At 49.2% G+C, this 22,427-nt stretch overlaps 1 protein-coding gene across 2 annotated transcripts in view; it reads right to left on the reverse strand.

The window, feature by feature from the left end:
• Positions 1-22,427, reverse strand: part of KCNH1 (potassium voltage-gated channel subfamily H member 1) — a 306,029-nt gene that overhangs the window by 249,998 nt on the left and 33,604 nt on the right. For both annotated transcript variants that reach the window (XM_084794972.1, XM_084794973.1), the window contains exons 4-5: positions 19,473-19,601; positions 14,387-14,505 (exon numbers count right to left, since the gene is read on the reverse strand). In XM_084794972.1, the coding sequence (XP_084651098.1) occupies positions 14,387-14,505; positions 19,473-19,601 (248 nt within the window). The remainder of the gene's footprint in view (positions 1-14,386; positions 14,506-19,472; positions 19,602-22,427) is intronic.

Consider the following 22,427-nt stretch of genomic DNA (forward strand, 5'->3'; position numbering starts at 1 on the left):
GTTGCTGGTAAGAAAGTAAACAACGCACTCCTTTCCCAGAGCTAGAAACAGGCCTGGGAGACGTCACAAAAGCTTAAGGACTGGAATGTGGGTCCTCAGAGCCAACTTAAAAGCTGGATGTGCTGGGATACAGCTGTAATCCCAGCATGTGTGGGTGTTACGAGAGGCTGAGCGGGGGAAACCCCAGAAGCTCTCAGGTCAGCTGCCCTGGCTTATGCTGTGGTAAACAAGACAGGAAGTGAGGACTTCCAAGGTTGCTCTGTGACCTCCACACACGCACAGTGATCCCATACATGTATGGTGGTACCTATACATGAAAATACATGAATACACACATAGTACACACACACACATTAAAAAAAAAAAAACAGATTAAAACAGAACCCAATTAGAATATGGGTTTTTAAAAAAATGAACCAACGTTTTAACACAGAGGACACGCATTTGGAGGATAAGATCATTTCTTAACGGTATTGAACAGTTTTCACGACTAGTAAAATGTACCTGCATACCACAATGCAGCATCACTATGTGCTTAGTAAAGTGGCTTCAGCCCAAGAATGGCAACACCAAATGCTAGCAAGGACGCAGAGGAAAGCAGCCTCATGTGTCACAGGTGGGACAGAAGACGGAATGGCTAATAACAACTGAAAGCAGCTTGACAGCTTCCTTACATATGAAAATCTACTTTTACACATATGCACAAACACACACACACACACAAAAATAGCACATGGACTCATGGGAGTTTATCCCAGAGAAATGAAAGCATTCACACAAAACCCTGGCCATATATAGCAGGAAGAAAAAAAAAGAGAAAGGGAGGGAGGGAGGGAGGGAGGTGTCAGGGTGGGGGGTGGGGGGGACTCATGTTGCGGTTTTGTGAGTAGCCAGTTATACAAATCAGCACAGACACAGAGCAGAAGAGGGGTGAAGCCATTGATGCAGGCCAGACTCAGAAGGAGTGCTAGTGAAGGCCACTGTGCCACCATCTATGTCACATTGCAGAGTCATGGAGGTGAGGAATAAATTAATGTTTCCAGGGAGAGGAATGGGTTGCAGCTATAACCAGGTTGTTCCGTGGTAGAAACAGAGCAGATTATCTCTTGATTACGGCAGATCATACAAATCAATATAAGATATAAAGCTGAACATTTGAGTATGGTGTAGCTAGTGAAATGGTGCGTGCGTGTGTGTGTGTGTGTGTGTGTGTGTGTGTGTGTGTGTGTGTGTTTATGGTATAGTGATGGGATGAGTGTTGAACACATACAAGACCTGTGCTCAGGCCCCAAAGTGAAATGCTGAAAGAGAAAAAAGAAGAAAGGAGGAAAGAGACAGAGACGAGAGAGAGAGAGAGAGAGAGAGAGAGAGAGAGAGAGAGAGAGAGAGAGAGAGAGAGAGAGAGACAGTAGTGGCACATGCCTTTAATCCCAGCACTCAGGAAGCCCATGGACCTTTGTGAGTTGAGGCCAGCCTGATCTACAGAGTGAGTTACAGGACAGCCAGAGCTGTTACCCAGAGAAACCCTATCTTGAAAAAACAACAGATACATAGAAGGACAGACAGACAGACAGACAGACAGACAGACAGATAGATGGAAGAGGAAGAGAGCATAGAAAAAGAGGAAAAGAAAAATGGCACAGAACTGCACATACAGAAATATGGATACACATCCAAACCACTAACCCTGAATATTATTTTTTTCCATGTAACTAGCAACAGGTCAACTTCCTAGTTGTGACTTGATGTTGAATGCAGCGGCATGAGGCGGTGGCCTTGGTGTCCAGGGTAGTAGGTATAAGACGCTCCTGGCTTTGAGATGAGCCAGGGGACAGGCACAAGACAACCATGGCTCTTGCAACTCCCTGCCAATGTGCAGAAGTACTAATTACTTTTAAGTTCTTAAAACAATAAACAGTAAGTGTAAATTTTTCTATATAACATATTATGTTATTTGTTTAAGCATGTTCAAATCACATATCAACTATTATGAATGTTTATTAATAAATACATGACTTACATAAGCACGAGAGGTGTCAGCAGGAGGAAGACAGCAGCTGCAAGCTTGCGACTTTTGGCTGGCGTGAGAAACGATCAATACTCACAATCTCTACTAGACAGTATTTCTAACTTGATGTTTGTTAAGCTTTTCTCTACTACGTTTCAAGTTTGAAAAGTTTTACATTGAAATTTAAAAATATTCACAATGAAGTTTTACCTCTGGCCATCAAAAAAGTGGTAATGCCCTAGATGTCTGTGAGTGGAGAAGAGGGAAATGGGTCTAAATACAGCTGTGCTGTGCTGTGCAGTGCAGCAAGGAGATAGGCCTAATGCCTAATCATGTTAAGTGAGGAAAACAAGATAAGTGTTAAGTGAGAGGAAAACATTATAAATGTACCATATTTTTATTTAAAAACCTTGATGTACATACACACACACACACACACACACACACACACCACACATCACACACACATGCACACACACACACACATACACACACTGACATTAAACTAGAAAGCATCTGCAGTCAGGAAAGTGAAGAAACAAGCTGGGGTAAGGAGACATTTTAGTAAACTGTGTGTCTGTTAAGGGGGTTGATGCTCAAAATGCCGCAGGTACGTAAAGAACTACTGTGGTGCAGCCATTTCCTCCGAGATAGAGCATCCCGTCTTGGCCGGAAGCTCATCGAGACTCTGGACGTCCTAAACGAAGAAAACAAATTTGGTCCTTCAGGGAAGGCTCAATAAGACCCAGCACATAAACAAACATTTCAGGAAGTCCCTGAAACTGACCATATTCACTGGGATCCACCCTCAACTTGGACTTTGGTAATATCACTACTGGGGTCTGTAGCTGGTTCCTTATCTGGGGTGAGTAGGCATGTGTTCATGTTGCCCCAAGAATGGTGTCACACACGCCTCCACAGCAAGAAAACTACTCAGGTGAAAATGAACAAAGGGCCAGACATCTCTCAACAGAAGGCATCCTAACAGTCAACACATGCCCCAAATAGATAGAACTGTGCTCAAAATAGCTAGTAAATTTAAGCCGAAGGGGCCGGGGGCAGCGGCTCGTCGGGTAGGAGAACTTGTTGCTCCTGCATAAGGTCCAAGTTTGGTTCCCAGCACATCAGGCGACTCCAACTACACATCAGGAGACTCCCAACAACTACACATCAGGAGACTCCCAACTACACATCAGGAGACTCCCAACAACTACACATCAGGAGACTCCCAACTACACATCAGGAGACTCCCAACTACACATCAGGAGACTCCCAACTACACATCAGGAGACTCCCAACTACACATCAGGAGACTCCCAACAACTACACATCAGGAGACTCCCAACAACTACACATCAGGAGACTCCCAACAACTACACATCAGGAGACTCCCAACAACTACACATCAGGAGACTCCCTACAACTACACATCAGGAGACTCCCTACAACTACACATCAGGAGACTCCCAACTACACATCAGGAGACTCCCAACTACACATCAGGAGACTCCCAACAACTACACATCAGGAGACTCCCAACTACACATCAGGAGACTCCCAACTACTGATAAATCAGCTCCTCTGTCGGATTCTTCTGGATTTGGTGGGCATAGGCACACATATGGACATGATTTAAGAGATAAATGAAATAAATATTTTTTTAAATTAAGATAATAATAATATCTGATTATATGATTATTGAAACTATATAACTAGTAAAATCACTTCACACCTGTTAGAATAACTATGTTTTAAAAGGTGAAAGTTAAGAAGTGCTGGTGAAGATGGAGAGGAAAGTGAACCCTGAACTGTGTGAGAGGTAGATTCACACACTCATTGTGAAAAACAATGTGGTGGTCCTCCAAAAAAGCCAAAAAATATAGTCAGAGGAGATGGATCAAGGTGTGAGAGGTTACTACCGTGCTCATGGGAGCAGCTGTCACCATAGCCCAGATCAGAAACAACCTGAGGGCCCAGCAATGGATAAAAGAATAAAGCAGATGCCATGTACAGCCAGCTAGGCATGTACCCACACATAGAGCAGTGGGGGGGAGGGGGAGAAGGGGGGAGGGAGGGAGAGAGAGAATTTATCCAGCCTTTAAGAAGAAAATTGGGCCAGTAAGATGTCTCACTGGGTAAAAGTTTAATCCTTGAAACATTCATGGTGAAAAGAGAACTGATTCCTGCAGGCTGTCCTGTGACCTCCATGTGCACACTACAGCACACATACCAACACACACACACTAATGAAAATATGTTAAAATAATAAGGAGAAAGGAATGTATGAGTTCTGTCGTTTTTAACATGATGGTTGAGCCTGGCAGGTGCTAATTAAATGAAGTTAGCCAAAGACAAATATGGCTTGATCTTAAACATAAAACTCATTTTAAAAATATTAAACTAAGTTGGGCGTGGTGGCACGTACCTGTAATCCCAGCACTCAGGGAGGCAGAGGTAGGCGGACCGCTGAGAGTTCGAGGCCAGCCTGGTCTATAAAGCGAGTCCAGGACAGCCAAGGCTACACAGAGAAATCTTGACTCAAAAAAAAAACTTTTAAAAAAATTAAAAGGATCGTGGGGAGGACTGGGAAGGGGTGTAGAAGGCAGAATGAGGTGCAGCCCTGCCTCCAGCCACTTAGGTCTTACTTTAAAACCTCACAAAGAACCTGGTTTATTTCTGAAGGCTGAGGAAGGTTCCAAAATAGGGATACAGAAAACAAACAGTCAGAACCTAAGACTCAGTCACTCAGCATAAGCCTGCACATGTGTTCGCCTTTGGGGACGCTTTGCTGCCCTGAAAGCCTTTCTCTCCTGAACTCACGCTCCGCTCAAAGAGAAGGAAGAGGGAGCAACAGACACCCTCTCCAGAGAAATGACCCGAAGCAAGCCACTCGCTAAGCTGCCAGACAGGTGGTGACCTGTGGCTTCAAGAACAGACCTGCCGCCTACAGGAAGCCCAGCAGCACCTCTGGGTGGCCTCTGCCGGGCCTGACAACCCTGATGCAGGTGTCCCTCCCAGCCACCACTGTTTCTCATCTCAGGTTGTAACTGACCTGGTGTCTGCAGAAGGAAAGTGCCAGAGAGAGCAAAGTCCCGAGCACATTTTTTTAAAACACAGCATAGGATCATTTTAAGAGCACAAGGCCAATGTTGTTTTCTGCCCCACGTGAGAGAACTCACAGGCCCCTCCAGGCTAAAGCCAGTGCACTTGCCTAGTCACTCTGGGTTATAGCTTGAGTGTAAAATGTCCCCACGGGCTCCTGTGTTCAAAGTCTTGCTCCTTGGCTGGTGGCACAGTTTGGGGAGGGTGTGAACTCTTTAGGAGGCAGGCCTAACTGGAGGAAGTGAGTTGCTGAGAGTCAGGCCTTATGTGTTATATACAGCCTGACTCTGGTTCCACTGCAAGCTCTCTGACTGGCTCCTGGCCTGAGAGACGAGAAGAAGCTGACCCGTGCTCCCAATACCAGAGGCACAGGCTGCCCTGAGCCCCTCCCCCCTGCTCCTTCCCTGCTGCGGACTCTGCACCCCGAACCCTGTCAGCTGTTTCTGTCAAGCATTCTGTCACAGGATGGAAAAAGTCACCAACGCACCCCGGAACAAGCTGTAGTAGAGGGCTCGCCAGAAGTCACACCCAGAGAAATTGCCCCAGATGGGAAACAAGTAGGGTTTAGAGTCAGATAAACGTTGAGTGGTTTGTTTTTGTGCACGAGTGTACATGCAAGTGTGTGCACGCAAGCAGGGACCTGCAGGGGCCAGAAGAGTACGTCGGATCCCCTGGAGCTGGAGAGACAGGCTGTTGTGGGCTTCCTAATGTGGATGCTAGGAACCGAACCCACGTCCTCTGTAAGAGCAGCGGATGTGCTCTACCATTGTTCTTTTGAAGTCAGAGTCTCTCACTGCCCTGGACCTCACTTAATGGGCCTGGCCAGCTCACCAGTAAGCCACAGGAATCCACCTGCCTCTGCTCTCCGGCGTGGGACTACAAGCACGCACCACCACACCTGGCTTTTCAGATAAACCTCATGTTTAAACTACAGTCCACCCCTCACCCCCTACCTCAAAAAAGTCAGCAAGCTTCCCCTACCCCCAGAGTCCTCTGTAAACCAGCCCACGGTGTTCAGAGGACTGACGGTGGTGAGGCACACAGGTTTCCCAGGGCTCCTCGCTCCGCTTTAACCCATGACATTTGACCAAGAAACCAAGGCAGTACCAGGCTGAAGATGACAATGTCCTCCCACGGTAAGTGTCACAGACTCTGACCTCCTGAGTGGGAGGAGCGTGGAGGCCTCACTGGCTCCTCATAGCCCAGCAAACGCTGCACTGTGAACTCAGTGGCTCCTCTTACCTCATCAGAGAAGAGATGCAGGCAGGCACGGGAGTCATGACTCAGGAGTCACAGAAACCTGCTGTCACCTAGGTGGACCCTCAGAATGGAACACTCCAGCAGGACCCAGTCACGGGACTTGAGTAGTGCTTCCTCCATGAGAAAAATTTGAGGAAAAAAAACCCTCCACCTCGCAGGAGGACGCAGACAGGGAACACTGTGCTCTAAGTGCCTTCCTTACAAGGCCTGGCCTCTGGAGAAACTACTTGACTGGGCTTGGCCTTGCCGGTCACGGGGAACGAAAAGCCCCAGGTGTACTCGCTCCTTACCCCACGCCCCTAAGAGAGGATGGAGACTGCACCACAGCGTGAGAAGGGCAGAGTCCGTGGCCCAGGCTCTCTAAATGATGGAAGCCCAGAGCTGCAAACCACTTCCCCACGCCTGCTGCATCCGCCTCGCCAAGGCACTATATTTCCTTGAGTTCCTTATTCCCAACCAGTCACAGCCACTCTCAACCAAAAGCCAGAGGCAAACAAATAAATAAATTTAATTAAATTAAAGTCTAGGAAAATCCCGTTTTGAAGAGGCAGAGCACCCAACAGACTCAGACATCAGCCTGGGAGTTTGGAGCAACCGTGAGGACGGCACCAAGGGCTGGTGGGTAACACGGACAGCACGCAAGGGCACATGGGCAACGTGAACGGAGGGAGGGCAAGCCGAGAAAGACTGATTCTGATTATCAAAAAACCACAATAACCAGAGGAAAGCGAATCTGATGAGAGATCACCACAGGGCGGGGCTGAGCAAAGGCAGTCCCACATCTCTGAGCTTCAGTATGTACCACTAGAAACACTAGACAGCAACGGAGGAAGAAAGACTGACGAAAACAAACAGAGTAGAATATCTGAAATCTAGGGCAAGTACTGAAGGTATAAACGCATAGCCGGGGCACCAGGAGAGTAAGCGGAAGAAAGACACACTAGTAAGCCTGGGGTTTCAGCAATCCCACGTCAGCCACAGATCTCAGGTCCCAGGAGCAGGATGCAGTCACACAAAAAAACTTAGGAGTACCACGTTAAACTACATAAATATCAAAAGCAACACAATCCTGAAAAGAGCCATAGACAGAGAGAAAAAAAAATCCCTCAACTGTCTCAATGTTTTTTCTGTTGCTGTGCTAAAATATTCTGACAAAATCAACTCAGGGAGAAACACTTATTCTGGCTCACAGCTCAAGTGCACACCATGGCAGGAAAGTCAAGGCAGCAAGAGCCTAACGTCGCGTGGTCCCTGTGGCACAAAGCAGAGGGAAAGTCGCATGGCCCCATAAGTACAAAGCAGAGGGAAAGTCGCATGGCCCCATAAGCACAAAGCAGAGGGAAAGTCGCGTGGCCCCTATGGCACAAAGCAGAGAGAAAGTCGCGTGGCCCCTATGGCACAGAGAGAAAGTCGCATGGCCCCTGTGGCACAAAGCAGAGAGAAAGTCACGTGGCCCTTATGGCACAAAGCAGAGAGGGCTTGAACGCTTGCTGCTGCCCAGTTCCCTTTCTCCAGCCATACATGCAGCACTGCAGCCAGGGAACGGTGCCACCCACAGTGGGCGGATCTTCCCACATCAATTATCAGAGCCTCGGTAATCCCCCACAGACGTGCTCAGACCTCCCAGGGGAGTCTAGATCCTGTCGAGTGGACAATTAACGCAAGCCTTCAGAGATATAAAGATCACCAACATCTCAAACACGAGGAAAGGGTGCAAGCAGGAAATGCACACCAACCTACACATCTGCACCACATGAAATCAGCCCCCAAAGTGAAGGGGAACAGATTTTTCTCAGACAGTTAAAGATCAAGTAAACGTGCCGTGAGAAGATGGGTCCCATAAGATGTACCAGAGGAGGACAATGGTGCAGGCCCAACTCCAGAGAGGCCGCAAAGGCAAATCCGCTCCATTTTGTAGTTATTGGGTAGCTAGCAAGGAAGTTTGATCGAAATAATAGCAGCATAGACAGGCAGATCGTTCAGCGGGTAAAGGCATCAGCCTCTAAGCCGGGGGCCTGAGTCACCTCTCTAGGGTCCACCCGGCAGGGTGAGAGAACTGACTCTCATAAGCTGTCCTCTAACTGACACGCGTGTATACACACATGCACATGCACATGCATGCACACACGCGGTCAAGGTAATAGTGACAATGTGTTTGATTATGGAGGTGCATGCAGAAGTACATTTACAAACGGCCTGAAGGCAAGCAAAAGTTCATGAAACAGAAAACCAGGGTGTGTTGTTGTTGAGAATGTGTTTTCACTACCCATGTGCGAATATATGGATGTATTACAAACTCTAAGAAAACCACTAAAAAAAAAAGAATTAAAAGAAGAATACATAAGGGCTAGGGAGATAGCTCAATCAGTGAAGTGTCTGCTATGCAGGGGGACCTGAGTTTGGGTCCCCAGTCCTTGCACAAAACTCTGGGTGCAGCAATGCCGTGCCTGTAATCTCAGTGCTGGGGAGGCAGAGAGAGTGGGTTCCTGAAGCTCACAGGCAGCCTGCATGAACCAGTAAGCTCCAGACTCAGGGAGAGATCCTGTGTCTCAAAACAACACTGGAGTGACTGAGAACAACACCTGGATCTGACTTCTAACTTACACATACACACACACACACACACACACACACACACACACACACACGTGTGCACATGCATCTCCACACACATGCACACACCCATACCAACATGTACACATACATATACCACACTCATACACAAAAGCAGCATATTTTATGTAATCAAAGAATGGAGCCATAAAAATGTTCAGTTAAAACCGTGACAACCAGGGACAACAGCATAGGAGCGAAGACCGAGGGCAGTGAACAGAGAAACACAGACACTCCAGCCAGCGGCCTCGGCTTCAGTACCCATGTTAAGCTTAGCTTGTCAGATCGGTATTTTAAAACCCAGCTGTCTAGCCACATACTGTCTGCAGCAGCCCCATGTTAAATAAGAGATGGAGCCAAGCCGGGGAAGAGTGCGCCATGCCCGCACTAATCAAATGAAAGCAAGGGAGCTACATTCATTTCCAACAGCCCAGGCTCAGAGAAAACAACCTTATCAAGGACAAAGGAGGCACTGTAGTCTGGGGCCAGTTCTCTAAGGCACATAGCAACGCTGCACAGGCGCCTAACAACAGCATCTAAGTCTATGAGGCAGGAGCCATGAGGAGGGCTGGGGAGATGGCCCAGTGCGTAAGAACATCTGCTTTGCAAGCCAGAGGACCTGAGCTCAAAGCCAGGCATGGTCACACCCACTGTAGCCCTAGCACTGCCCGAGGCGGAGGCAGGAGGACTGCAGCTCACCAGGCTAGCTCACCGGGCTAGCTCACCAGGTTAGCTCACCGGGTTAGCTCACCAGGCTAGCTCACCAGGCTAGCTCACCAGGCTAGCTCACCAGGCTAGCTCACCAGGTTAGCTCACCGGGTTAGCTCACCAGGCTAGCTCACCAGGCTAGCTCACCAGGTTAGCTCACCAGGTTAGCTCACCAGGTTAGCTCACAGGCTAGCTCTCACGGCACAGTGAGAGACCCTGTCTCAAAAGAATAAGATGGAGACTGATTGCAGGACACGTGATGTCCTCATCTTGCCTTTGAATGTGCACAGATGTGTGCACCGACCCAGACACACACATTTAAACAAATTAAGATGTATTTTTAACTAAATGAAAGCTACAATTTATCAAAACTTATGTTTCGAAAGAGGGAAATTTCCAAAATGTTAATGTATTAGAAAAGAAAGATCAAAATCAAAAATCTAAACATCTGCTTTAAGAAACTAGACAAAGAATTAAATCAAAAGTAAGAAGACTAAAATAAATCACTAACTCTGGGCAGAAAACAATAACATGGAAAACAGAAAGTCAGCAGAGAAAATAAATTGATCTTTATTGAAAAGATGAATAAATTGCTACGGCAGTAGCTGAAGCTTGCCCTGGAGTGAGCCCCAGATTCTTGCCTCATTTTGGAATCAAGGGGCCCAGTCAGGCAGACAAAACACCAGATCATTTCCTTTTTTCCTTCATTAAATCAATTTCAACAAATTAAGTAACAGCACTGAGCAGCTGTAAGTGCTAATGAGGCTCTAACTGCTTGGGATCCAAACAGCAAACACGACAAGGTGGACTTGGGCTGAAGAGACGGCTTGGTGGGGAAGAACCCTTGGTGAGTACTGGAGAGGAGAGTTCTGATGCCGGCATTTATGCAGCAGCCAGACCGTAGCCGCATGCCTGCAGCACCAACTCTAAGGCATTAGCTGCATGCCTTCAGCACCAACTCTAGGCATTAGCCGCATGCCTTCAGCACCAACTCTAGGCATTAGCCACATGCCTTCAGCACCAACTCTAGGCATTAGCCACATGCCTGCAGCACCAACTCTAGGCATTAGCTGCATGCCTGCAGCATCAACTCTAAGGCATTAGCTCCATGCCTGCAGCACCAACTCTAGGCATTAGCTGCATGCCTGCAGCACCAACTCTAGGCATTAGCCGCATGCCTTCAGCACCAACTCTAAGGCATTAGCTGCATGCCTTCAGCCAACTCTAGGCATTAGCCACATGCCTTCAGCACCAACTCTAAGGCATTAGCCGCATGCCTTCAGCACCAACTCTAAGGCATTAGCCGCATGCCTGCAGCACCAACTCTAAGGCATTAGCCACATGCCTTCAGCACCAACTCTAGGCATTAGCCACATGCCTTCAGCACCAACTCTAAGGCATTAGCTGCATGCCTGCAGCACCAACTCTAGGCATTAGCCACATGCCTTCAGCACCAACTCTAAGGCATTAGCCGCATGCCTTCAGCACCAACTCTAAGGCATTAGCCGCATGCCTGCAGCACCAACTCTAGGCATTAGCCACATGCCTTCAGCACCAACTCTAGGCATTAGCCGCATGCCTGCAGCACCAACTCTAAGGCATTAGCCACATGCCTTCAGCACCAACTCTAGGCATTAGTCGCATGCCTTCAGCACCAACTCTAAGGCATTAGCCGCATGCCTGCAGCACCAACTCTAAGGCATTAGCTCCATGCCTGCAGCACCAACTCTAGGCATTAGCTGCATGCCTGCAGCATCAACTCTAAGGCATTAGCTCCATGCCTGCAGCACCAACTCTAGGCATTAGCTGCATGCCTGCAGCACCAACTCTAGGCATTAGCCGCATGCCTTCAGCACCAACTCTAAGGCATTAGCTGCATGCCTGCAGCACCAACTCTAAGGCATTAGCCGCATGCCTGCAGCACCAACTCTAAGGCATTAGCTGCATTTCTGCAGCACCAACTCAAGGAGGGTAGACACTAAGGATGCTGGGACTTGCTGGTTTCTAACTTCCCCAAGAAGAGGTCAGCTCTGGGATAACAAAAGACCCTGCCTCAAAAGGAAAAGTGGAAAGTGACAGAACCCTCTCATCAGAGCTCACACAGGCACACACGTCTGCATACACACATGTACATATTCTCGTGTGCAACATAAGTGAGTAAATACATTTTTAAGTAGACTGTATGTTATAAGATATATTATGTATTGGGAAAAATACCTAAAGCAAGTTAAGATGAAGGCAAGGCACTCTGTTTTCCCTTGCTTACTATTATTTTTGTCCGTTCTTTCTCCTTATCACGTGATGTAGCATGTACTGATCGGAGTTGGCAACTGGTCCAAGAGCGATCCCTGAAGATGCAGCATCCCCTCTGGGAAACGGTGGTGACCTCCACTGAACACGGGATAAAGACCACGAGATGCACAAGTGTGACTTTCTTATTGCCGTGCTGGGAGATGGGTGTGGCTAAGGAAAATGCGTGTGAGCACTCCACTGACACGTAAACGGAAACGGTTACTTCTCTGTCAACTCAGCTAAGCCTTGGCACTCAGTTAGCAAGCAAACACAGGCCTAAGTGTATGTCACAGAGCCCAGGAACATCTTGCCAGTTAACTTAGGGGACAGGAAGAACCTCTACAGTGAGACAGGATTCACCCAATCTGATGCGAGGCTCACCCTGACTGTCAATGTGACAGCATTTGGAATTGCCCAGGACACACATCTGTGTATGTGGGGGTGAGGTGGGGGGAGAGGGGTGTGGGGAGAGTGTGGGGGTGTGGGGTGTGTATGGGAGTAGAGTGTGGGGGTGGGGATGGGGGGTTGGGGGTGAGGGTGGGGGTAGGGTGTGGGAGGGTGTGGGGGATGTGGGGGGTAGGGGGCTGGGGTATGTGGGGTGTGGGGGTGTCGGGGTGTGGGGTGTGGGTGTAGGTGTGTGGGGGGGTGTGGAGGTGTGGGAGGGTGTGGGAGGGTGTGGGGGGATGTGGGGGTAGGGGGCTGGGAGTATGTGGGGTGTGGGGGTGTTGGGGTGTGGGTGTAGGTGTGTGTGGGGTGTGGGTTGGGTGTGGGGGGGTGAAAGGCATTCCAGAGAGAGTGAAGTGAAAGACCCACCCTGAATGGGTTGGGGTCTCAGACTGAATAACAAGGAGAATGAGAGCTGAGCTCCCACATTTCTGGCTCGCTGCTTCCTGAGTGTGGATGCAAAGTGACCGGAAGTCTCCCATTCCTGTGTAGAGACTTCCCCCACCACAGTGAACTTTATTCCCTCAATCCGTGGCCAAAGCAACCCCTCCCACGTTTCTTTAGTCAGATATTTTATCACAGTGTTGAGAAAAGGGAAGCAGGGATTTGCCCGTGAGCCTAGCTCCTCCCAAGAGTGCCCAGTCTGCTGACCAGCCACACGGCCTCAGGACTTGTACAGCCAAACACCACAATCAAATAGGCTAGATCCTTTCAATAAATCTCCTGGCTATTTCTCAGGTAAAACCGTGACTGCCACATGGGGAAAATGGTATTTAAGCAAAGACTTGCAATGAAGGAGTTGACATGTAGGCATTCAATGGGAAGACACAGCCTATAATATACATAAAAAGAACAACACAGAAACCTGGGCAGCCATATGACAGTGAGCAAGGGGGACGGAATCAGGAGTGAAGGCCGCTTCATCACCCACAGGAAGAAACAGAGAAAAGACATCTGTGATTTGTAAGGCCCTGTTTAGTAATCTTTCAGTCATGAGCTGAGCCTACATCATGACCAAAAACAAGCCGCTGCCACCATCCAAGTTAGGCCAGAAGGACCATACCTGTAACCAACGCTCAAAAGCTGACTGGCTATCTCAAGGCAAATTGAGAACTGGTGCTGACACATTTGGCCAAGATGGAGGTTTGCTAAGTGATGCATGAAATGTTCTGGGAAGGCCCTACCCTCCTCTCACTGAGAACTGAAGACCAGGCCTGACTGAAGGCCTGACAGAGACCTCTCATGGCGTCCAGCCCTTCTCACGTTCCAGCAGATGGGAGAATGCCACCACCTCCAGCCGTCTTTACTTCAGAGGTTGGTAAATCAACAGCGTTAAGAACATTTACTGACTGCAAAGGGACCCATCAGTATATAAAGTCAAGAAAGGAAGACACAGTCATTCACAGACACATCTCAAAGCCATAAACATCACATGTGGAATTCCTCCTCTCTAGAAAGTGGGACAAGGACAAAGGCAGTCACACTAAGTACTACAATTCTGCTACCTGGCCAGTGGCCAGGAGATTTGTATCTTCTTCCTTTTTGGTGCCTGGGTCATGTTTTCTTTGAATTAGTATGTATTGATCAGATAACAAAACTGGCTATGATTTATAAGATCTTAAAGACCCCTTTTATAAATGAGAAATGCCTTCAGCTCCTTGCTGTGTCCTAAGAAGAGTGGACTGGCACCTGTGATCTCACACACGCCTGAACACAGGGCGGTCTTCAGTCTGCCTTCACGGACGCCAAAGCACCGAACTTCAAGGCGCAAAGCAGGTATATCTTTTCCCATTGTTACACGCCATGGCTTATAGAGCCCAGACAAACGCAAGTCCCGGAGGCTGGAGGTCCCAGAGGTTCCCTCCCACGCCGGCATACCCGCTCCACGCCGTGCCGCCGTGCCGTGTTCTCAGCCCCAGACCCCCAGGAGGTGAGGCTGGTGGACACGCCCACCCTTACCTCTGCCAGGCGCGAGTGCTTGTGGACATTTTCGCCCCTCTGCACACTGGGGGCCAACTGCTGCAGGACGCCCCTGCTGCTCGTCAGTGCTCTGGTCAGCCGAGCAAACTTCCCCCAACCTGAAGCAGGCAAAAAGAAGGACACAAAGACAAGATCAGCCACACACCAACAGAACACAGGTATCGTCATCCCGTGACGCCCCCAGGACAGTGCCCAGTGTCCCCCCAGAGCTCCCATGAGTCCATTCCACACACCTGCAAGCAAAGCTGGTCGCTCAAAAATGCCCCCCTAATGTACCGGTGAGGTTTGGGAAGCAACCTGCTTTTCCAACACACTTGAGCTCCATTGTGAGATACAATAGGGCAGGTTTGGGGAGCTTTATACAAAAGGAAAAGAAAGCCAGTGCACCTAGATTAGGAGGAAGTGCTCAGAACCCAGACTTCTCCTCTGCTCAAGGCTCTGTCACTAGCTCACACCAGGTGACAGAGATGGTTCTCTGCCTTGGGTGACTTGCCTTGCTCTAGCCTCAACTTCCCCCATCCTCTGATCTTGCAGAAACTGAGATACAGGCTGGGGTTTATAAATGATGCAATGCCTCGGGTTTGCATCACCGTCCCTGAGACCAGGAAATGAACAGTCAAATGCTGGGTATGTGAGGGAAGGCACTGGCTGGCTTTATATGTGTGGAGAAGGGAAAGGTCATGGAAGGCAGGTATTTCTGAGACTCTAGGAAGATTAAATGATCTACACTGCCCTTAAAATCCCCCAAATACAACATCCCAACATTCAACAGGCAACGTCTGAATCAAAATTTTGACCAGGAAGCTATCCCAGAATACCTCTGAAAGATTGTTAAGTCTCAAGAGCAGGATCTCCAAACACATGTATGTGGGGTCCACAGCAAATAAACGGAGCATGCTAAATAAACTATGATGCTGAGAGTGCCACAGTGAGAGCGTGGCAGTGTGAGTCATCCCCTTTCCTAAGCCCAAACAAATAGTCCGTGCCTTCCCAAGAAACTCCATCTTCTAAGCTTTACCCTGGAAGACCTTCCCAAGACTGACCCAGAATCCAGACGGCTGTGGGTCTGGGGAGAATGGCTTGGCTTTTGTATAAACTCTTAACATGTCCCATCTGATAAGCTTTGGTCAACACAACAAGAGCAGCTGGTAGCTTCGCTCCAGAAGCACCAGGTTCCGGTGGATACCGACGGCACCTGCATCCCCGCCAGGAAGAGAGACACAGAGCTCTGTCACTTTAGGACCTGGTGCACAGTGGCTGGCTGGGCTGTTGGCAGGGACAGCCTGCAGGGGGCACTGACATCTTCCCTTGTACAGCACTACTGAATGAGTTTAGTGGGATGTGCTGAGGGAGCTGTGGCCTGGGACCTTTTAAAGTCTCTCTCAGAGATAAGCTGCCCTTCATCTTAGAGCAACGCCGACACTGAACCAGCCATGATCCACTGCCTGTGTGCCCGTGGACTGTGAATCCACAAGAGACCAACGTGCAACACTGTCTGCGCCATAGACGTCCCTTTTAGTCTGTTCCCGGTCAATGGGCAAACAGGAGACGTCTACAATGGCTGCTTAAGTAGCCTCACTGACTAACCACCTCTCCATCACCCCATGAGCAGAGAGATGGTGCGTCAGCCCTGGAAGGGGAAAAGCTGCCCTGTGTCTCTGACTCAGCTTTCCTAAGAGCGCCTCGTCAACGAGCTCCAGGTGGGAGCCCTCATCCTTCAGTATTGTAATCGTGGCCCTTATAAAATCTCCTCTAGAACTCACATCTGCACAGCAGCCTTGGTCAGGCTCAATTCCGAATGTAAATTTCAACACATGGGTGACTCTGCACCCTTGCCACAAATTATAAGAAAACAGAGTGACTCATCCTTATGAGCAATGTAGAGGTGACGGTCAAAGCCTCACACATCCTACCTGCTCAAGCCCAGAGCTCAGAAGAGGAGAGAGCAAAAGACTACCACCTGCTCTCAATAAAAAAAGAAAGAAAGAACTAGCCAGAGAACGAGGCACTGTCCTCCAAGCCCAGGTGTCACCCACCGTCCTGTTAGCAAACAGAGAACTCTGCCTGACTTTCAGCCTCCTCTTAGTGACACATGCATGGCACTTTAGTCAGAGTTGGGAAATTAGTCAAGGGCACAGCAGAGTGAAGGTGGAGTCGGGGTGCAGAGCAGTGGAGTCAGGGTGCAGAGCGATGGAGGCGGGGTGCAGAGCGGTGTAGTCGGGGTGCAGGGCGGTGGAGGAGGGGTGCAGAGCAGTGGAGTCAGGGTACAGAGCGGCACAGCCATATGTGAAGAGGAGCTAGGGAGCATCCCAGAGCCCATCAGCAGAGTCCAGGAGTCCGTGCTAACCTGGCCAACTCTCTATGGTCCAGTTGTTTGTCCTCCGTGAGTCAGTTGCTCAGAGCAAACCATCAGGCCCAAGCAGGCTCCCTGAGCTCCCCACACCACTGAGGCACTCAAAGTGTGTGGCATGTGACCAAGGCACGTGACCGAAAAAGCTAATCAGGTAGTAGGAAATGTACCTGAAGGCTATTTGGGCGTTTTCTGCCTGCTATCCTCTCTCTTCTCGATGGCTCTATACACACACACACACACACACACACACACACACACACACACACACACACACACACACGTGAACTCTCTAACCCAGGAAAGCAAGACTCTGTAGACTTGGCGCTGACCGTGGTGCTGAGCAGCCAATGCAGTAGGATCAGCGGGAGGACCACAGAGCACATCCAGAAGCAAAGCCTAGCAGGGCGACCCACCACACAGTAGCTCTGTTCCCAGCTAGATCGGACCCTCGCACCAGAACTGACAGACGCACAGAACTGACTTACGGACAGACAAGCACAGACGTGTCACCAGTTGCCAGACTTTTCCATCCTAAGGAAGCTAATCTGAGCAGGCCATCGTGCCACCGTGGGCCAGGGATAAAGCGGGAGCATCCGAGCATTGGACTTCGAGGTGCACTAAGCTGCATTCCCTACCAGGATTCTCACATTGAAAGCTAATGTACGTGAGTATGTACATATGTTCAGACATTGTGTGTGCGTGCATGCACGCGCGTGCACACATGTATGTATATGTGTGCATTGTGTATGTGTACTATGTATATGTGTATGTGCATATGCACATGCATGCATATATGCATGTATGTTTCTGCATATGTACAGGTGTTTATGTGTGTTAAGTATGTTTATTAAATATGTATATTTCTAAATGGTCTGCAAATGAGGCCACATATCACTTGTGTTATTTCACTGACAAAAAGAAACATGACAGAAAGTTGCCTTGCTAATTGAATAGTTGAGTGGGGAGGGGCCAGCAAATGCATGGCTGTGTGCATATTCTCATCAGCAACAAGATGCACCATGGGGCAGGTTAAGCTAAGTAAGTGGAGCATGTGCTTCGTGGGAAACAAACCTGAGCCAGTCTCGCACAGTCACTGATCCATCACTTCTTTTGAGCCACATAAGAAGCCCCCTCAGAAGGATGTACCTCTCCTGCTTTAATAATAATAGTTACGGACCACTATATCTCTGCAGAAAGCATTTTGACATGGCCCAATCACATATTTTAAATTTTTTAGGTAAACGTTTGAAAATAATTTCCAAAACACCCAAATGCCCTTGAAACAAGACTTGAGAGGTTGTTGGGTTAAAAGAAGCAAGCACCCTTCCGGCTGAGTCCCGCATTCTATTTGCTTCTCTGAGATCTTCAGATGGAAGTGAGGAATCGGGGAGCGAGATTCCTGAAAGGAGACTGACTGTGGGAAGCAGGAGCGCTGCAGAGCAGTGAGCCAGGAGGTGGTGTGGAACTGACTCTCCGAGCTGCCACGCCCTGGGGGGCCTCATTCACTGCTGCACACAGCGCTGTACCCCGAGACAGACCAAGAGTGCACACTTGGTGTTTACTCCCCTACGATGCTCCTTCTACACCAGTCTTTGTCACACCCAGGGTCACAAGGCCCCGCCTGCCTCTCCCCTGGACTCCACTGGTGTTTCTTGGCTGCATCCTAGGAAGCCTCGGAGCTCTGGAGCAAGCACAGAGGCAGGTAGCAGCGTGAAACAGCAGCCGGGCTCTTGGCTGACTGAGTGCAAACTGCAGGGGAGGCGTGAAGGCGACTCTGCCCCCTCTGGCATCAGCATGCCCTCCTTTGCATCCCAGTGAGCTGGGCCACTGCAGGAGCCTAACTCTTCCAGCAGTCCTGCCATCTCCTTTCTGAAGCCTCTGGTGTTATCCGAACAACACACACCATGATCTGGTTAAAATCTAAGGCCATTCAGCTGATCAAACGACCCCTGTGGAGATGTTACTCTAGCCCCTGGCCTCAGTGATGCCATGCTTGAAATCAGTTAGCCAGGCACACGTAAGTCACAGACACATAGGTGGGGTTCAGAGCATAGCGCTGGGAGTGTGACTCTATCCAACTTCTCCTTAATTGTGTGACAGCTCAAATAAATAAATTCAGCCCGCTTTTTGGTTTCAAGACCATAGCAGACGCACGGCCCGTCACCAACATCTCAGTTTTCCTGGCATCGACCCTTTCAGGCTCCTCTTTCCCTCGTTTCTAGTTTTCATCTGCAGAGGCTTCGACAGCCTACAAGTCGGACCCAAAGACACGCACATGGAAGTCAGATAAGCATGGCCATGCCCACCCCATGGGCGTGACTGTGAAAACCCGCAAGAGCTATGTAGCGTGGTGGAAGTGACTGCCTAGCATGCACAAGGTTGAGTCTGGGGGGGGGGCAGGGATGGAGGAAAAAAGTAAAGGAGACCCCAAAAGGCCCAAGGAGGTCCGATGTGCCCAGTTGCTTTCTTCCACGAATTTTAACTACAAAATGGTTCATTTCTAAATGCTTTGCCTTTCTGCCTCTCTCTCTTCCCCAAGCACACTGCAGGGTGACACAGTACCCAATGCAAACTAAGATTTATATCCTGATCACTTCGAAAGATTGCCTTGGCAACCTCAAGCTCTCTGTAGCGAAAGCTGGAGTCAAGGGAATCAGAGCTGGGGGGTGGGGACCCCATATAAATGTGCTTGCACAAACCAGAATTACAAACCTTTGCATGAGTCATCCTCAATCGGCTGCTTGAATGCAGTTATGTCACTGAAAGTGCAAAGGAACAGAACCACTTTATCCTGTTCATTCCGGATTGGAGCGATCTTCACAAAAAACCACACGGGCGTCCCTGGAAGGAACATCAAAAGGCTGGTCAGCTGTGTGCATCCTCGTCCGAGGGGCTGGGGAGTCAGGGGCTCGGGAATGAACAGAAACAAGTATCTCACTGCTGAATATTCTCCTTACTTCACGGTGGGAGCGTCTCCCTGCCACCTTTTCCTGCTGGGATGGAAACCTATGGAATGCCTGCACAGCGGGGGCCTTCCTATGGTCACATGATCGTGTATATACAGAGCCTGCACAGCGGGTGCCTTCCTATGGTCACACGATCGTGTATGTACAGAGCCTGCACAGCGGGTGCCTTCCTATGGTCACATGATCGTGTATGTACAAAGCCTGCACAGCGGGTGCCTTCCTATGGTCACATGATCGTGTATGTACAGAGCCTGCACAGCGGGTGCCCTCCTATGGTCACATGATCGTGTATGTACAGAGCCTGCACAGCGGGTGCCTTCCTATGGTCACATATCGTGTATGTACAGAGTCTGAATCCTCGTAAAGCGGAAAACAGCCTGAAAAAATCTCATCAGAGCTCATGAAAGAAACTTAGATACATCACACTAAAGGCCTCTGAGAACCTGGAACAACAGCTAAAAAGCGTGGGCTGAGCGGACACTGCCAGCCACCGACAGGCTCTGTCTGTCTGCCTCATGCACGTGCTTGAGCAGGCATGGGGCAAAAACTGAATTTCTAAGTCCCTCTCCCTAAAACCAAACCCCACAAAGTCCCCACAACGGCAAACAGAAGACAGCCAGGAGAGGTTGCCACGGTGATTCCTGCTACTCCACGCTGGACAGTGGTGACATTGGAGCCCGAGGAAGCGCACCAGGGTTTGGAGGACTGTCTGTCCTGGGCTGAAGACTTCCTAGAGAGGACCCCCACCCTGCAAATATCTGTAAGGTTTTTCTTTGGCTTCCAAAAACAGTAATAATTAGTAAAAGCAAATAACCGCTTTTCTATTTGCATAGGACGCCTCACCGAGAAGTTCCAACCTACGTATGCTTCAAAAGCAGATGAGCCGCAAAGCTACGGCGCGTACTTTCCTAAAGCAGCAGCTGGCATGAAAGGACTTTATAAGCGCTGTCAAATGTTTCATATTTGAGATAGTTTACAACTGTGATGGTTGCATCTGTGGACTTAACACAACTCAGAATCCCCTGAGAAAAAGAGTCTCAGTGAGGGAGTGTCTACTCTGGGCTGGCCTGTGGGGATTGTCTTAATTACGTCAACTGCTGCGGCCCAGCCTGCTGTGAGTGGCACCTAAGCAATGGGTCCCGCCAGGCTGCTCAGAAGTAGACTCAAGCTCAATACAAGCAACTAAGCCAACGTGCACGCGTGCGTCCACCCCTCTCTGCTCTTGACCGTGGATGTGACCTGAGCAGATGTCTGAAGTTCCTGCTTGACTTCCAGACAACGACAGAAGTAACCTGGAGTTATAAGCAGAAATAAGCCCTCTTTCCCCTAAGTCGCTTTTGTCAGGTTATTATGTCACAGCCACGCAAATGAAATTAGAACAATGGCATTTTCAAAATAGAGCCTGTAACTATTTCACCTTGTGGATGGGTACCCGACAGCTCCCTGTGTTCTGAGCACTGTGCTCAGCATCTCAGAGTCTACGAGACGCAGAGAGATCATATTCTCAGACGTGGAAATAGAGGCCCAGGGCTGCACACTCACATCAGACTCTGGACAGACAGGCATTAGTTTGCCGCTCACCTTGACAACAGCTAGCTTATTGGTTCGGACAGATCATTCCCTCATATGTGAGTATAAATAACCCTAAAATGCTAATGCAGTCAGGAAACAGGTCAAGTGAAGTATGTCCTCGCTACATCCTGGTTACCAAAATGCACATCCATGATTAACGTTTTCTTCCCCTCTGTATAGCTTAACTGCCGGATTCTGGGCACTCTGAGAAAGCTAACAGATCACAATGCCACCTCAAGAAAAGCACATTTTGAAAGAAATCCACAGTACAAAAAGAATAGCATTTCAAAATCAAAAAAAAAAAAAATATGACCTTGGAATTATCCTCTGTCTTTTAGAAGGTTTTTCTAACCACGCCTTCGGAGGCCTCTGCAGAACCTGTGGGACCTGAAACCTTCCACAGGGAAGTGAGCAGGACAGCAGGATAGCACCAAGCCACACCTGGCCACCCTCTAGCAGGCCACACCGCAAACCAGCCAGGAAAACACCTTTTTGCTAAAAAACAAAACAAAACAAAACAAAACCCATGCAGCTTTTTTCAAATGGAAACCTCAGGAAGCATTCCTACTTTATCAAGCTAAGGTCAAATCAGATGGGAGGAGGAGCCACACCCACGTGGAGCCACACCTCTCCATCCTCCTAGCACGCGCTTCAGCGGGGCCAGCCCTGCACTGCTCCAAAGGCTGCGCTCCATGCCTCGGGTACACTCAGCAAGGCTGCACCACCTGCCCTTTACACTCCAAGTGCCAAGGCTTGTGAGAACCAGAGAGCCACCACATGTGCCACGTCGGGGAGCCTTTGCCAGTTTCCCGTAGTTCAGGTTCGTCATGAACTCTCCACTTTTCCACAGAGCCACCTCCCCACCCAGCTGTGCACGCTGTCGTTTCGAGAAATAAATAGCCCTGATTAAGCACATTTCGTTCTAATTGGTCCCCTTTTACCTACATAGATAGCTGGCATCAAAAGTTCACATTGCCTTAGAGTTCATCTGGAGGTGGTCCCCAGGGCTGTTAAGGAGGCAGGAACCTCCTTTTCCTAGTGTGCAGTTTCCTGTGGAGGGACCTCTTTCCATGTGACACTCTCCACCTCTCCACCTTCCACCCGCCCCCTACTCCCTCACCCCCGCCAA

The sequence above is a fragment of the Acomys minous genome (genome assembly GCF_964271855.1).
Source record: "Acomys minous genome assembly, chromosome: 1".
Taxonomy (NCBI): Eukaryota; Metazoa; Chordata; class Mammalia; order Rodentia; family Muridae; genus Acomys; species Acomys minous.